General features: G+C 37.5%; 1 protein-coding gene across 2 annotated transcripts in view; it reads right to left on the bottom strand.

Annotated features, from left to right (window-relative positions):
* TRPM3 (transient receptor potential cation channel subfamily M member 3) overlaps positions 1 to 17,911 on the bottom strand; it is a 504,274-nt gene that overhangs the window by 181,137 nt on the left and 305,226 nt on the right. Inside the window, exon 8 of one of the 2 annotated variants that reach the window (XM_045563926.1) lies at positions 16,322 to 16,496. In XM_045563926.1, the coding sequence (XP_045419882.1) occupies positions 16,322 to 16,496 (175 nt within the window). Of the gene's footprint in view, positions 1 to 14,817; positions 16,497 to 17,911 lie in introns of those variants that run through there. The other variant, XM_045563925.1, reaches the window with a different exon arrangement.

Raw genomic sequence — 17,911 nt, forward strand, 5'->3', positions numbered from 1 at the left:
ATGATTCGTGCCAAGTCACATGGCTGGATGATCTCCATGTTTGAGTTCAGCCTATTGACTTCAGTTTGTCCCATGCTGTTGCTTTTCCTGTTTACATTCTATGTCTTTCAGTTTCCTAATCATCTGCGTTGGAGGTAGAAATTCAAGCTCATTTGTTGCAGGATAATGCTTTTCCTTTTTGTACATATAGAGAACATCAGAAGGAAATTAGACAAGTTTAGAGAGGATAAGAGGAAACTGGTAAATGAAGACAAAGGCAAAGTGCATTTTGTAGTTTGAAGAGTATACTTGCTTCTAATTTTTCACAAGTATTTGCTCTGCTAAACTAGATATTTTCTGTTTGGTACAAAGGCTTACTCTTTCTTCTCCAAGGACCCTTTCTTATTTTGTGACGATGTTCCTTAGGATATTAGAAAGCCTACTCTCTTGAAATTATTGTTTTTCCCATTTTTTTCTGCACAACATTGGAGTGATTTAAAAATTTTGACTGTGATATTGAATCATCAGAAAAATTAGAGATATGCTCATTTTAGATTTCTTTTATGGCACTAGAATATTGATAGAAAGTTTCTTGACATCAAAACATGGACATAGTATTATGTGATGTTTCAGTTTCAGAACAGAGTCTTTGATAAAGTGGCCCTATTTCTGGAAACTATTAATTTGTGGCTCCATATGGGCCATGTTATTTTTGGTACACCTCAAATTAGAGGGCTTTGTGATAGGAAGTAGAGTCACTGAAGTGAGGGAAATCTCTACTATGGCATTTGTGTCTCTATTTAAATGCTGTACTTATGATCTGGAGCTTTGTGGATGAGTCACTGAGCAATTTAAAATAGGTCAATGTTTATCCAGTGCTCAGGGTAACCAAAAAAAGGCCCCACAGTTTGCTATTAGTATTCTGTTCAAAGGCTGGCAATACAACCCGCACATATGAATACTTTTCTCAGAATGAATTTAATTACCTGCAATATTAGAGTTTTGTTCCTAGATTTAAAAATTAGAAAATGCGTTTAGAATTCAATGGGACTCTAAGGGCCAATCTTAGGTTAATGGCTTTCGTGGAGAGGAGCCCTTCCTCTGACCCTCCTAGATGCTATTAGTTTATTCAGACACAATATAAGAAAATTTTACTTATATAAAAAATTGTTAATAATACCACAATTTGGTACTTAAAAGACATCATTTCCTACAGAATATCTAATTCTCTAAAGAAGAATGAAATTTTATCATTTGCTTGAAGCCAAAGCAAATTACTAAATGTTCTATTAAGGGCACATAAAGCTACGTGTCTTGCCTGAGGTCACAGAGAATGGCATTTTTTCTTCTTTTTTTTGTACAAGTCACCCCTTGGTCCAAAATGCCATGACTCTGGAGCCACAAGTAACAGCATGATTCTTCCCAGAGAGGCAGGGCAGCATTGTTAATGAAGAATAATGGCCAGCAGGGCCAGGCTGTTTGGATTTAAGCTGTCACCTATTGGCTGTGCGATCTTGTGTAAGTTTAGTCTTTATGTTGTATTTTACATGTATATATAAAATAGGAATTATGGTAGTACTTATATCATAGACTTGTGAATGAGTTAAGCATTATAAAGGCTTAGAAAAGAGCTTGATACATAGCGAGTCCTACACAAGCATATACTATTATTCAAACGCAGTCCTACAATGCTTTTTAGGAAAGAGTCATGGATATATTCCTTCTTGTTAAATAGCATGAACAGTAGTCAGGGCCTCTATGTACAATACAGAGCTCTGTCCTGGGGTTAGCAGTGCTCTGCACACCTGGTGAGCCTCATAGTGCAAGGCTGGAAAATAATTTTCCCACTTTGGAGAGGTTAGAGACCACCAGTTCTTTCTTACATTTGGAAAATGGAGATGTGTAGCAGATTTAGGAGGCCGAATTATAGTGGAGTCTTGTAAATATTTTGTGCAGACATCTACTTGTTTTTTCACTCATTCAAAAAACAATATTGATGCCTACTGTGTGCCAGGCACTGTGCTAGGGACAGAGAGATGAATAATATTCAGTTCTAGTCTCAAGAAACTTACAGGGTTGTATGCCATATATTCTATAATCTATTAATAGATAACACATCCCAAAACACAGTTGTGTAAAATAGTATTTATTTGTTGTCTTGATGATTTTGTGGGTCAGGAATTCAGATAGGCACAGTGGGGACAACCTGTCTCTGTTCCATGATATTTGAGGCCTCAACTGGAGTGGCTGGAATGGGCAAAGAAGGCTGTCATGGCTCAACTGGGTCCATATGTCTGGGACCTCAATTATGCTCCATGTGGCATCTTTTGGGGCTGGAATGTCCAAGGTGGCTTTCTTAACTCCCAATTCTGGTACCTGGCCTGGGATGGCTGAAAGGGCTGAGGGTTGGCTCACATTGCTTTCTCCTGGGTGGTTGGCTTCTCCTAAAGTGATGATTCCAAGAAAGAATGTTCAACAAAGCTCAAAAGTCCTAGAATGTAATTTCCTTGCATTTGATTAATCAGGCAAGTTACTAAGAGTAGCCCAGAATTAGGAGGAAGGAAAGAATAGACTCCATATCTTGATGACAGGAAGGCGTAAATATACAGAGAAAGAATATATTGATGGTGATCGTCTTGGAGACAAGCACCTCCATCACATGATTCCGTTCCGATGAAACATTGTACAGCAGTGATCTTTTTCATAGTTCAGTGATGAACAGTCTTAACTGCCTTACTTTGAATTCTCTCTTTTAACAGATGATTATGAAAAACACCGTTTTTGTTAGAAGTAGTAATCTAACCACTCACAGATATCTTCAAAATATTATTACTGATTGGTGTGTAGAACCTACAAATATTTTCTCCTTTTTATCCAGTTGCCTATTTACATTTATTTAGCAGCTACTATGTACCAGGTATTTCATTTAGGCCTTGGCACCTGGCCAGAGCCTGTTTTCCGTGGACACCATCATCACATCCTGTCCCTGTTAAATGCTGTATATAAGGGACATCGTCAGTAAAACATGTACATGCCTGGGTGAGCTTTTAAGGTCCAGGTTAAGTCACCACCAAAAACAGGGTTGTTTTTTTTTTTTTTTTCTTTGTTCCTTAATTTCACTTTGGTGTCTGTTTGGAGAGGTGAAGCAACAGCAGGATCTGTTGGCTTTGGCAACTCCTGCTAGAAACTAGATACCACAGAAATTTGACTTCCTAAAATACTGTTCCAGTTTATCTCATTCTCTGTCTACCTTGGATTGTGTCCTCATACTATCTTACTCAGGTGGTACCAACAGACAGGTAATTGGTTTCTTCTCTATCCTTCTCCAGTCCATTTCCCATGGTGTTGATTGAATGGTTCTTCTACAAACATCTTTCTTAAATCACTGCAATAGCTTCCCATCACTAACAAGGTAACACCTCAAATTGCAAATGGCATTAAGGTTTTTTCATGGTCTCTCCCGCCAGCCAGGCTCATCTCCTGCCATACATTACCCATGAATATTATATATCCCAAGTCTGCCAGACTCTTGCATGCCTCCATGCCCTTGAATTTGCTGTATTTACCACTTGGAATACTCTTTACTCCTGAACTCATCACTCAAAATGTATCATTTAAAACTCAGTTCAAATTCCACCACCTGTGTGAAAGTCTCTGATTACCACTCCCTTGGGGCACTGAAAGCACTTGATATGTATTCCTATAATTATTATGTTGCATGGAAATTACTTGTTTACATGTTTGCCTTCTTTCCGTAGATTATAAACTTCTTTATTCTGCCTGTATCTTAAGTTCTGGAAGAGTGCTTGGTTCAATGTTAGCTGGAAAAGAATGTGTGTGGATTGATTGAATGATGAGTAGCTCTGTTTTGTGATAGGTAACCAGGTGGTCTTCCCCATGCCCCTTTGTCCTCATAGTGGGATGGACTTCAAGCCTATTTGGGAGAATGGGAGAACTGGCATAGGGATTTTCCCTCAAATAATTTTATTTTCTTGATCCTTTTTATTTTAATTAGATTCATCCTAAGAAATATTCTTGGTCTCTGACTATCTTTCTTTAAATCACAGGGTGTTGGTATTTAGAAACCAACACAAAAGCATATATATTTGGTTCTACTTCTGGGCACTGCTTTATTTCCCCCCCCCCCCCCTTTGAATTGCTCTGTAGCTCTTGTCAATAGTTTCTTAATCACTTGTGTCCCCCACCCCCACCCCATTATGCTTAGGGCAATATATAAAAGTGCTCAATAACTTTGAAAACTTTAAGAATTTCAATTATATTAAGGTAATTTCCGCCACATAAATCTTGACAGTTTTGAAAACTGGAAGTAATTATATCACATAAAAATCAACACAATATACATCTACATTTTTTAAATGAATTCCATGACATACATGGAAGGGGTGAGGTCAGTTTCATAATCTACTGTACAAGATGGAATGACATAATTAAGGCACTATAATAATATGGTGCCTTTGGCTGGAATATAACTCCTTTATTTACCAGTGAAGGACTTGAGACAGGTTATTTAATGTCTTTAAGCCTTCATCTCCTCATCTGTTAAATGGAGGTAAATATGTCTTTTAAGGTTGATATATTTGGGAAAAAAGAGATCATGTATGGAAAGCACTTGACACCGTTCCTGACACATAGCAGTGTTGAATAATCCCCTCCTTTCCCCTCTCTCTTTATTTTCCCACTTTTTCACAAAACCCGTTTCATACCAAACCATATGTTCCCACTTTAGAATCCTGAGCTGGCTATGGTAAAACAGAAGGCACAGATATACACAGAAGGGGAAATAGAAGGTGGGTGGTGTGATGAGTTTAAGAGTGACAAGAAAGGTGCTTAGTATCTGCTAGAAGATAAGTTTTGTGCTGTGCATTTCACATATGGCTTTTCATTACCTGGATTAATCTAAGAAAGTCCTAAGTAGGCTGTGAACTCCTTGGGTGCACGGACTGTGCATATACTACTTAGATACTCTCTCCTCCCTTTCCCTCAGTGCTAACCAAGGTGCCAAGGATGGATGGCTTTCCACCACTCCCTATCTTGATCCTCTTTACAGTATGTGTTTTCCCTCACAGCATACACCTTCTAAAATATTATACAATGTGTGTATGTATTATGTTTATTGTCTGTCTAACCCTGATAAAATATAAGGTCCACAGGGACAGGGACTTTTGTCTATTTGATTCGCTAGTGTGTTTTCATCAGTGTCTAGAATAGTGCCTGGAACATAGTAGGTGTCCAAAAAATATTTGTTGAATGACTGAATGCATAACACTGGTTGGAGGAAAAATATAATTAAAATATTTAGGGAAAAAATGTCAACTAATATTGGAAATTCATGAGACATTCAAGGCTTCTTAGTTTGGTGGTAACCAGTTGCAGAGATGCTAGAGCTGTGCTATCCAATATGGCAGCCATTACCCACATGTGGCTATTTAAATTCAAATTAATTACAATGAAATAAAATTTAAAATTCAGTTGCTTAGTCACACTAGCCACCATTCAAATGTCCAGTGACTGTCTGATTGGACAGCACAGAACATTTCCATCATCACAGAAAGTTCTGCTGGGCAGTGCTGCTCCCAAGACAGGCAGAGCTGTCAAACTCTCCATCTTAGGGACAAGCAGGGCATTTAGATGAAAAATCCTGAACAGTGTTGGCTGAGTCTCTAATTTCTATCCTTTTCTTTGCCTTTGGTTATGAATGTGCACAGGAGTAGAAACTGAAGTGTTGCCAGTAGATACAGGGACTTCCAAGTGGTTAAGTAGACTCTCTGCTGCCAACATAGTAAGGAAAGCACATCCTCTGAGTTCATTCCAAGTGCAATCCCTCCAGTGAGTATTGCCATAGCCAGGCAAGAGGAACAGTCAAAATTTTTTATTGTTTTAGGTCCCGTATAAAAGACAGAATCAGAGCTGGACTGTGATGTGTGGACTCTTTGGGCAGGCTACAACACTGGCCCTCCTTCAACTGACACACTTTACAAGTTGGTCTAACATTTATTCAGAAGAGAAGTTAACTAGCATGTGAGAGAAAAGAGAGAAGATGGAATCTGGGTGTAGCTTCCTCTGTTGTCCAGAAAATCTCAGCTCCGGGGCAAGCAAAAATAAACCTCTTATAGTTTCTGGACCCCATATTCCTAGAAAGCAACATGGTGGGGCTGCTAAGGGCATTGGTTCCAGCCCCAATCAGCCTGGGCAGACCAGGCTAGCTGGGAGATGTTTAACAAATCACCGCACCTTTCTGTCCCCAATTTCCTCATTTATAAAAGGGGGATAATAATGTAATGGAATAAAGTGTTTAGATCAGGCTCTTGCATGTAGAAGCTTTAAAAAAATATTAATTTCAAATTTGCAAGCATACTGTTCGGGAGAGGGTCAGTGGGATGTGGAGAGAGGAGGGGTAAGTCTAAATTCTCTTTCCAAGTAATTTATCAAAGGATTCCTTTTAACTCCATATCCTACTATAGGGGATGCTGGGGCAAATATAATTTTCTCAATTTTTGTTAGATATTCTGTGATGGATTTGTTCTAGGTGGTTTGTTTTTTTAAATTATTTTTTATGAATTATATTCATAGGCAGTTGCTCAGTTAGCTTATCCCTCAGTCCAAATCCAAACAGTGTCCTACAATAAAGAGCTCCTTGTCTTTCATCTCCTATGCAAGATGCCTGTGTGGAAAGGCTCATATCCTCAGGTAATCTCAACATGGATGCGCTTCACTGTGTTGACAAAAGATTGACTATTTCCTTTGTTTGCCCTCAGTATTTCTCAGGCAGCTAGGTTTCTTATTTTTCCTGCTGGTTTCATGATTCATTGCATGACTTTATGAGTGCCTGGAAATCTTATAGATATGAGGGTATCTGTAAGATTTTGGCTTTATTTCAGTAAATATTTATGGCATGTTGACTGTAAATTCTTTTCTTTGTCTCACCAAACATTGTTAATCTATCACTGTACTCTTTTCTCTGAGCCCAGATGTGACTTTAGAATCGTGTTCAAGACATCATTCAATGAAGCCACCCCCAATTGATTAGAGTTTCCAATCAAAATAAAACTATAGTTGATCCTTGAACAACCCAGGTTTGAACTGCTCGGATCCACTTATATTCTGATTTTCCTCAGCCTCTGCCATCCCTGAGACAGCAAGGCAAACCCCTCCTCTTCCTCAGCCTACTCAATGTAAAGATGAAGATGAAGCCATTTATGATGATCCACTTCCACTTAATAAATAGTAAATATATTTTCTCTTCCTTATGGGTTTCTTAATAATGTTTTCTTTTCTCTAGCTTACCTTATTGTAAAAATACAGCATACAATATATATAACATACAAAGTGTGTGCTAATCGACTATTATATTGGTAAGGTTTTTGGTCAACAGTAGCTTATCAGGAGTTAAGTTTTGGGAAGTCAACAGGTACTTGTAGATTTTCAACTGCAGAGGGAGTTGGCACCCTTAGCCCCCATATTATTCAAGGGTCAACTGTATTTGTCATCTCTGCACTAGAGATAACAAAATCTCAAATGCACTATCAAATGGTGAAAACCAAGGAGATCATAAGGTTAAACAACTCCAAATTTTAGGTTTGTTTCCAAGACACTGAGCCATGGCTTCCATGGATTTAGAGAAATGGATTCTTTACTGCCTACTCAAGATTTTTAGAGGTTTATGCTCATGGATCGGGATTTGCTTTGCATTGAATATCCCCAGGAAACATAATAAACATGTATATCAACTCTAAAACAGTTTAGGACCATAAAAAAAAAGACTTATTGAAACTGGAGACTTTTCTGGAAAACAATAGTATAGACTTGAGTTAACTCTGAAATCCTACTTTAATGCATTTTTAGTTTCTCTGGTTGAAGAAGCTTTTATAGCCGGTGGTCACTGCTATATATAGTTTTCATAAATCCTGTGTTCCATGATCAATGTCTGAGAAATGTATGGGGAATCTGGAGAAAATCCATTAAGAACATCCCAAACATTATTTATTATTGATGATACCACTGAGTGAGATGTTAATCCATTATATTCCTAGCAGCTGTAGATTTTAATGTCAACCATGTTGATTCAGAATTCATTTCCTCTAAAGGAGAGGGATTAAATACCAGGACATTTTATTATCTGCACCTTACTTAGAGAAGTCTGTGGATTTTAAAGCCCTCACATGTTTTCATAAGAGAGAGGCTATATCATAGAACTTCAGAGAAAAATTTACCAGAAATTAGTTGGGTAAAGAGATGTGTTTGTACATCTCATGGTAAGTCAGACAACACAATGTGCTTAAGGAACAGGGGGGAGGACAGTTCAGTTGGGTTGTAGGGTGAATGGAAAGTTCATTGGGCAAGGGAGGGTTTTAGAGAGAAGCTGGGGCCAGAATTCAGAGGATCTTGAGTTCAAGCAAAAGAATGTTGACTTGACCTGCAGATTAGGGGTCTTCAACTGAGTTTTCTAGAGAAGCTTCTGGAATTTTGAGGAGGAGCTCCAGAGTTGCCTCAGAGCTGCCTTAGTGGGAGAGAGCCAGGCAAAGAAAAGAAGGCTCTAGGAAAGTAGTTCTCAAAGTATGGTCCCTGGGTCAACAGCATTACATCTCCTGGATACTCCTTTGACATGCAAATTATCTGACCTCAATCAGATTTATTGAATTAGAAAATCTAGATGTGAAGCCGGTAATTGTGTTTTGTTATTGCTGTTGTTTCCTCTTATTTTTTAAAATTTATATTTAATTGATGAATAAAAATTATATATATTTATGATATACAGCATGATGTTTTGATAATGTGTGTATACATTGTGGAATGGCTAAATCAACCTAATTAACATATACATTAACTCATATACTTATCATTTTTTTATGGTGAAAACACTTAAAATCTACTGTCCTAGCAATTTTCAAGTATACAACATATTGTTATTAACTATAGTTCCTAGGATGTAGTAATACAATAGATCTCTTAAACTTATTCTTCCTATGTAGCAGTCTGTTTTAACAAGCCCTCTGAGTGATTCTGATGCAAGGTAAAGTTTGAGAACCATTGCTCTAGGCCTTCTACCCCAGCTTCAATAGAGTAAACCTGTATCTTGTCTGTGTTTTTTCTACCTGAGATTTCATCTGAGAAAGAGTTCAGAGGCTTTAAAAAAGTAGAAATCAATCAAGGAAAGTGATAGGTAGGGACCCTTTAATGGTTGTCCATTTCAGTTGTAAAGTCAAAGGCAAGAGGGTGGCACTCTGCTGATGCTGAACTTTCACTGTTGGCCCTAAGGATCTCGCCTCCCACACAGCTGAGAGAATTGCCATTCACAACCAAGGAGCACCATTTTGCTTTTAAATACCTTTGCTTTTCTCATTCTCTTTTCTTTCTCTTTCTAAATTGGTCATGTATTTTGAAATAGTCAGAAAACAATTTGCAAAAGAAGTAAGGAAATAAGTGAACTGAATGTCTTTAAGAAGTCCATGTAAATAAAAATACTAACAGATACACCTGTCAGTCCTGTCAAAATGAGTATTTTTATGGCATAGCTTGCTTTTCAGGGAAGAGTTTTCAAGTCTGACAGCTGTTTGGAACCAGGCACAGCTGTGGTAAAGAAATAAATGAAGTGACTGATGCTCAACACACTTTTCAAGTCAACCGGGTTCCAAAGACAAAATTTGGCAGAGGGTACCAAGTGCTTGTGGCAACAATACAGGGACATGTGAGGAGAACACATGTGAAGCACAGAAACCAGAGAAACTATTTTTGAAAAAATCAGGGAAGTATAAAGAGAAAACTAATTTTTATAAATTTTAAACAGAGTTTCTGAAAGTGTGGTCTATGGATCACTCTCATTGGAATCTCCTAGGGTTTTGGTTTCAAGTAGTTTCTTGGGTTCCACCACACGCACATCAAAATCAGGGTATTTGGAAGTCTTTGTCTTCCAAAGCTCTCTAGGAAATTCTCAGGCATGTTGAAGTTTGATAGCCACATGCTCATTTAGAATTTTTTTTTTTTGGGTAAAACAAGTAGCCAAGAGTTAGCCAATCTCAGAGGAATGTAATTAATAGATATCTTTGAAATCTTCACTTAGCATTGATGGGCTTTCTGAAAGTTGTGTATGATGGGTCCTTCAAAGGGATTTCTCTATCATAATTGATTACTCATCTATGTTTTTCCTGATGTTTGCTCTTCATGTTCAAAGGTACTCTTTCCCAAAGAGCTTGGAGTTGAGCAATTCTAATGCAAATTTAATCAATGTGGGGAACTGACAGGCCAAATTAGATCAATGAAACTTCTCCCCTCCATACTTTCTTCCCTAAATTCTAGATTTTTTTTTTTAAGTCAATGCTTCATTCTTCCATATTGACACAATATGAGGATCAAATAGCAAACTGTGAGACAAAAGTATGTATTTCATTTTGCACTTTCCTAAATAAATGGAGTTACTCTAGCATTGCAGAGCTTGAATACAGTGACACAGGTAGCTATATATCTATATTTTTACATACGCCACAGAGGCAAAAATTGTAGTAATTCTCTCTCCATGAAACTTTCTCCATTCACTCCAACCTATGCCTCTTTCTGCCTTCTCAGAACTCAGTAACTAACATCTAATTGAAAATTATCGTATTATACTAGCTCAAACGTGATTATATGTGTGTCTCTTGAGGAAAGTTACTCTTTTCATAGTACCCACGGTGTCTAAAACAAGCATTCAAAAATTACCTAGTGACTGATTGATTTGAAAAGTCATGTTATCAGTTCTGTCTTTAAGTCTTCACTTAAATTTTAAACACACACACACACATATATATATATACACACACACACACAGACATTATTACAGGCACTAATATATACTTAATTATAGGTAATTAAATCAATTTTATGAGATTAACTTAATTAAATTAATTTATTAAATTCAATTAGAATATATATAAATTTAACTTAACACACACACAAACACACACACACACACACACACGAACACCACCGTGCTATCTCAATGAATTTGTCCCCTTTATCAATTTCCTTCAATCCTATTCAGATTGATTCTTTTTCTAAGTTGAGTTACATGAGAGGAGGTCAAATATTATTTTTTCCTCAGTCATCTTGCCTGACCCTCAGTTTGGATCCAGTTTTTGACGGAAAGGGGGAAGGGGAGAAATCGATTCATAATATTGCCATTTTTGTGGATAATTAACATACACTGTTCCATTGAAAGGATTCTCTTGAGGAATGCCCCACTCTCTGTGCTCGTGTGACACTTTGTGCCTTTATCAAAGCACAAATGACCCTCGAGTTATCTGTATTAGTGTCTGTGTTTAAATCTCCACCATAAAGTCCTTGACAGCTAGGGTCATGTTTTATTTATCTTCTAACTGTTCCATGCATATAGTAGGTAATAAATGTTAACTTGGAAAACAGTTTACAAAAATGACACTTTTTATAAATAAAGCCACCAATATTCTTTGTTCCTACAAGATGTTCCCAGGGTTTCTTACTTCCTTTCTGAGAAAATTACAAAAAAGAATCAAGTTTTGACATGATTTCTTATAGAAAATCCTAGACAAGGTAAGATGGAATTAACAAAAACTATAACGAACACTTGAAGTCGGCATGCTTGACATGTTTCCTTCTTTCTCACTGGACATTCCAATTATGCCTAAATCATGCTGGAACACAAACCAACGAGATCAATTACTTTCTTACAGCAGATCTCATAGAGAAATATGATAAGGCTTTGACATCCTTCAGCTTTGGATGGAAATTTCTGGAGCAGCAGGAGAAAACATAGCTCTGTGACCGCTGCACAGAATGATATGACCTGGGGAATACAGACGACACTTGGGTTTCTAAAGCATCTAGTTTTCTGGGGACTTTTTCCTATCTTTGGTCATTTTGATGCGTGTTTGCAGGAAACATACTTTTGCCCCATCTCTGCTAGTAATATATAGTTAGATAATTTGAAGCCATACAACATATTTTTCCTTTTTCATCTCCACTTGATATTCCATTTATGCCTTTGCCTCTGCTAATTTAAAAAATGTAGGGACTTATTATTAAGTTTCCTTTAAACAAGAAAGTCAAATTTTTATTTGAAATGTATTATCTATTCTCCTGCTCCCAAGAGCAAGCCATCGTTCATGTATTCTTCACAATATCTAATGTTGTGGCATAAAAGACTGTGAACAGTCTCTTGGTGTTTGCCCAATCGACAATTTTCCAAAAGTGATGAACAGACTACTAAAAATCTTTAAGGCTTTCTGCCACTAGCAAGTTCTGCTTCTTGTCCTAGGGTGTCTAAAAATGGTAAATCCAGATGACTATTTTTGGGACAAAGATACCAAAATAAATATAAGCATTGGCAATAAAATTTAGATGAATAAGGGCATGCATTTAGATGCCTTTTCCACACTGACATTTTTCGTGGGTGAAGTACTTGCTCACTGACTGATAAATGGAGGGCTAGACAACATTTCTCTGCAATCTGACACTCAGGCTGACAATTAGCTGGCAAAGTAATCTCTGATTTCAATGTCAGGAGCCTAATGCTTGAAAGGTGTTCTCAACTGTGGGTATCGCTGTTCACCCTAGTCAGTCAGACACAGCAAAAAGTACAATCCTCATATTTAAACACTTAAGTAATTCGATCTACTGCTATTTGGGTAGTATTAATCTCTTTATGTTTGTAGTGTTTAGTCATTCATGATTCAGAAATAAAATTTGGTAATATTTCTAAAGCAATGAAATTAATTAGGGAAAATGATTAGTGACTCATTTTAAACTAGGACAGAGAAAATCCGTTATGACAACGAAGAAAAAATGAGTTTGACCATTTTTTTCAGGTAGTATATGCCACAGTGCAAAGTTGGGGAGAAAAAGACCAAAATAAGAATTTAACTGCAATTGTTTCTTAGTTTATCCAAACCCATTTGCACTGTGATAGATACAGTCTGTCTTTTTCTATATCATACTCTATCTCATCTACAAAAGCTAATCAGTTTTGACAATGATAATTTGCTTCCGAAGTGAGTCTCTTTCAAATTCACATTCTTAGGAGAGAATTCAAAGACAAAATATAAAGTTCACAAGGGTTGAAATATAAGGCATGAATTTTTTTTACCCTTTTAAGATTATAACATGAAAAGCTATATAGCTGAGCATATACATTTATAGTCCTTTGACATGTATTATTTACAAACCTATAAATGAAGTTAAAATTTTTTTAATCATGTTTAAGTTAGTGGAGTAATTGAGAAGACACCAATTCAGCCCTGAAATAAAGGTTTCATGAACAGGGTGTGTATGTTCCCTACATCCAATTTTATATGTACAATGAACACACTTAATAGGTTTACTTATATGAACTTATAGTTATGGATTTATATTTATTTGTAGTGAAACATGTCCAACTCTGTTGGACTTTGTTGAAAATCAAAGAAGAAATCCTTCCTGATGAATAAAGTCTAGGTGGGCCAATTCTTTTTTTAGCATAAAGAAAGCACACTACTGCAAAATGATGTTCTTCGGAAATGATTTTTTAAATTGGCTGCACATTTGTGGCTAGACAATTTCTTATCAAGCCAAATAAACATGATCAATTCTTGCAGTTATTCAGAGGGCACAAAGAAACATCCTGACTTTATTTTATCATGATAAATTTATAATTGCTTTCCTGGAGAAAGAGCACACTTTCATCATAACACCATGTGTGTGTGTGTGTGTGTGTGTGTGTGTGTGTGTGTGTGTGTGTATAAAATACAAAGTTTCTCTTTAGACTTCTATTTTCTTAATAACCATTTCTAAATGTTTCTTAAAATTTTTTTATTTTTTATTTTTTTGGAGACAGAGTCTCGCTCTGTCACCCAGGATAGAGTGCAGTGGCATCACGCTAGCTCACAGCAACCTCAAATTCCTGGACTCAAGTGATCCTCCTGCCTCAGCCTCCTGAGTAGCCGGGACTACAGGTGCGGGTCACCATGTCTGGCTAATTTTTTCTATTTTTAGTAGAGACAGGGTCTCACTCTTGGTCAGCCTGGTATTTCTTAAAATTTTTAAGTTTTAATTTTGAAAATTCTCATGATATAAAATTATACTTAATTCTTCATCTCCACACTAGTTGTTTGTATAACTTCATATTTCTTGATAATCAGCCCTGGTTCATAGTTTGTATAGATCCCATATAGATTGTGCTTTTGCATATTCAGAACATAAAATAATTAGAACTAAAACTGCCAATTAAAGTTAATAGGGTATGGTATTTTTGAGTCAGTTTGGGGACTGGGGAAGGAAAAGAATCTATGTGACAGGGTTGATCAGCTTGGACACCAGTTTACAACCAAGAATGCTTTGGTTTTATCTTTTTGGAATACACAGAATAATAAAAAAATTAAATTATAGTGTGAAAAGGAAGCTGAAGGCCACTTAAGTGCACTTAGATATTTAAAAGACAGTATCACTGAAGTACTATATGAGAAACACTGAAACACACATCGCAGAACATATTTTAGTGAATTTTTCAAGGTAGACAATCCAAGAGCATGATAAACAATAAACACTAAGTCCTGACTTCCATTATGAATAGAATTAGAAAACCTGAAATACTAAGCTAAATAGCCTACTTTTCCATGAGTTTCTGAAATAGAAACATGCAGTCTACAGTCAAATGCCCTGCCACTGAGCTAGACCCCTGAAACATGCATTCTGAATGCAAATTTGTATCCACTTTGTAGCATTACAATAAAATAATTTGCAAACACTGGGAAGCGAGAAATAAGTCAAAGCTAAAAGCTTTATAAATTCTTTAGTTTATTTCTGAAAAAAGAACAAATTGCTATATTTAAAGAAATGAGAACTATGGCTAAATTTTTAATAAGAACTAAGCACAGTTAAGGATCCTGAACTCTGGATGGTAGTAGATATGGAGAACTTTGGGCAAATGTTTGTTCTCTTTTTAGATCCTTCTCTGTAAAAGGATCAATATTTATTATCAAAGAAGAAAATTATAGTAATGCAATTAAATTCGCCAGTGAGCAAACTCCAGCTTTGAACTTATAAAAATTAGCAGTTTTTGAGGGGGAGTACCAAAGCTTTAACTAGCGCTAAAATCACTGTCAAGGTCTGTAAGTCAAAGGCTGGAGGCCCAATGCCTTTCATTACTTCTCATTTCACATACCTACGTCCATCTACTAACAAGGTAAGTGTGTTGTTTTAATGGCTCACCTGGAGTGCTGGGCTACTGGCAAAGACAAGGACGGGGATGGGAGAGAAGAGATGGCATTGAACTGCCATGGGGACTCTCTTTCTTAAGGCAGGATGGGTAAGAGAGAGGTGGAAGAGTAAGTGTCCTGCAGTAGGCGAGCTCACCTGTCATTTTTATTATAATAAAACTTGTCTTCTTAACTTATCAGAGCTTCTTGAGGTTGGTAATTAATTGTACGTGATTCTTTTTTACATCTCAGTGTTTGGCATCGTGGAGGACACCCAGTAGACACTTACTGTATATTTATAAGAAGCATGAATAAAAGACCCCCATCTCCTTTGGGATTTTTTTCCCACCACAAATTTCACGTCTTAGAAGAACTGATTGGGTTAAGAAGTTCCTTATTTCAAACTTCAGTGGCTCCCTTGGGTTTTGCTCCTTACACTCACACCTTGGGATGAATTACTTTGATCCAACAATCTATCAGAGTGCTGGGATTGCACTGTTGCCTGAGTGGGAACTCAGGTTGGGTTGGGGGCTTTGGATGGTTGAAAGTAGCATTAGGAGACTGATAGCCCAAGGGAAGTACATGAGGGGTTCAAGAGGAGTTTTCAGAGGACCAGAGCGGTTACCATTACAGAGATTTTACTTTCCAAGCCCATCTAGAGGGACCTGAAGGCACAGTCCACCATTTGTCTGTACAGGAGCTCGGCAGTGCTGGTATTTGGGGGCCAAGCCTGGAAGCTGCACACCCCAGCTTCTCTCAAGTCACTAACCTGTACGATGTGGTCCAGATTAGCTGTGCTCTGTGTGTTAAAGCCCAATTCCTGCTTCTCCTTACTGGGGAGAATGAAGAGAAGAGAAAGGAGACCATGTACTATGACCTCCTTGCTTCCCTTCATCCTCTTTACGCCAGTGTGGTCTTGTACAGTTTTCATGGAATTTCCTACTGCATGGGACATTTAGGATACGTTCCTCTGTTCTTCTCCACCACCCTCCCATGTCTTTGAGACAACTTGTTCATAGCTGGTGCTGATGTGAGGTCTTGGTTGAGCCACTGAAAACACAGGTAACTAATAGCCTCCTGTCCAAGCTTTGAACACATGCTTTGCACTAAGGATCTACCATGGGTCCTGGCAAATTACCTACCCGCCTTCTTCTGAATATTTATGGCCAAATGCCAGGATGTCAGACGCTCGTCCACTCCCATCACAGACAACAACCGGCACAGGAGGGGTGTCCCGGAGGTACTCCAACACGATGGAGATCACATTGGGTCCTCCTTCCACAATGAGCGCCACCACTGGAACGCCTTGACCGATTCCTGCATTAAAAAAGGAAAAGAAAAGGAAAAAAAGAGAAAAGAACACAAAGCCAGCAAACCAAAGAAACAAAAAGAGAAACAAAAAGCACAAACTAAAATTACTGAGCACGGGGGAAGTAACAACATATGAAGGGACAAAATACTGAGCGAAAATTTACAGAAAACCCTTTAGCAGAATTTCCCCACCAGTCTGTTTGACTGTGCCCTCTCCCCACACCCCCCAGGGTGCCGGGGTCAGCGAAGGCTGTGGCTTCCATACATTTTTCCAGGGGGAGGTTGGGGTGAGGAGGGAGAGAAAGGAATTGGACAACAGCTAAAACACTGCACCAGCAGCCAAAAGACTGGAAGCCAAACGTGACCTGCAGCAAGTCTCTTACCTATCTAATGGTTCAGTTTCCTGTATGAAAAGTGGGAAGTTAAAAAAAAAAATGTCACGACCCTGAAATTATCATAGTGGTAAGAAAATGCCTAAATGGCTCTTTTTATTAAAGACTATCAAAATCAGCTGGCGGTTATATTTTAACTTGTTGAGTCAACTACTGGCTGAATTATTGGCTTATTTTTGACCATAGATGATCAGCTTGATTACTGACTCTCACCTGCACAATAGGCATGATAAATTACCCAGAAGCCCTGGCATCGCCTCCCCCATTACTGTGTCCTTCACTGCTGAGCAGGGTGTCCGGCACTGGCGGGTGTTCAGTGAACCTTTATTGAGTTCAGTTGAATTAAGGGGTTTCACAGATCTTTCCTAAAGTATTTAAGCTGTTTATGCTGAATCACAAGACATTGCTGTTTTGAGTTAAAATTTGCTCTAATATCAGCACTGTATGCATGGTTCAACCTAACATTAAAGACAAGTATTAAAATCAAATGTCCCTGAGATATATGATTAGAAGAAATTAAATTCATTGTCAAGTTACATTTCAAGTAACCCTGTTCATTGAATAACTTCCTTTTGTTCAATTTTGTACCACACTGTATTTCCTCTCCTTGCCTCCTCAGAATGGTTAAGGAATCAAGCAGTACCATGAAGATGAGCTGGCCTTAGAGGGTACACGAAACAGTTATCTTCAAAAAGAAAGAATCAAAATTCCGTGCCACTTCTGTAAATATGAACTAAAAAAAAAATACTCTTGGACATCTGAATTCTCCCTTTTATTCCTTTCGCTCTGTTGTTTGTCTTAGATCAAGAAACTGCTTCCCAGTGACAAATAATAGTTTGGGATTTGGTTTCTTGCTCTATTAGTAAGAGATATTTTTGACTTAGGTGACCTGTTTTACTTCTAATGTAAAAATACTTTAGTCTGTTAGGGCCTTATCTCTTCTAAGTCAGTGTTTCTCATTGTTGATTTTCATCTTAAAGGAATGGTCCAAAATGCCAGTTACACAAAAATGGATCCCATTTTAAATCT

The sequence above is a fragment of the Lemur catta genome, chromosome 10, assembly GCF_020740605.2.
Source record: "Lemur catta isolate mLemCat1 chromosome 10, mLemCat1.pri, whole genome shotgun sequence".
NCBI classification, from domain to species: Eukaryota; Metazoa; Chordata; class Mammalia; order Primates; family Lemuridae; genus Lemur; species Lemur catta.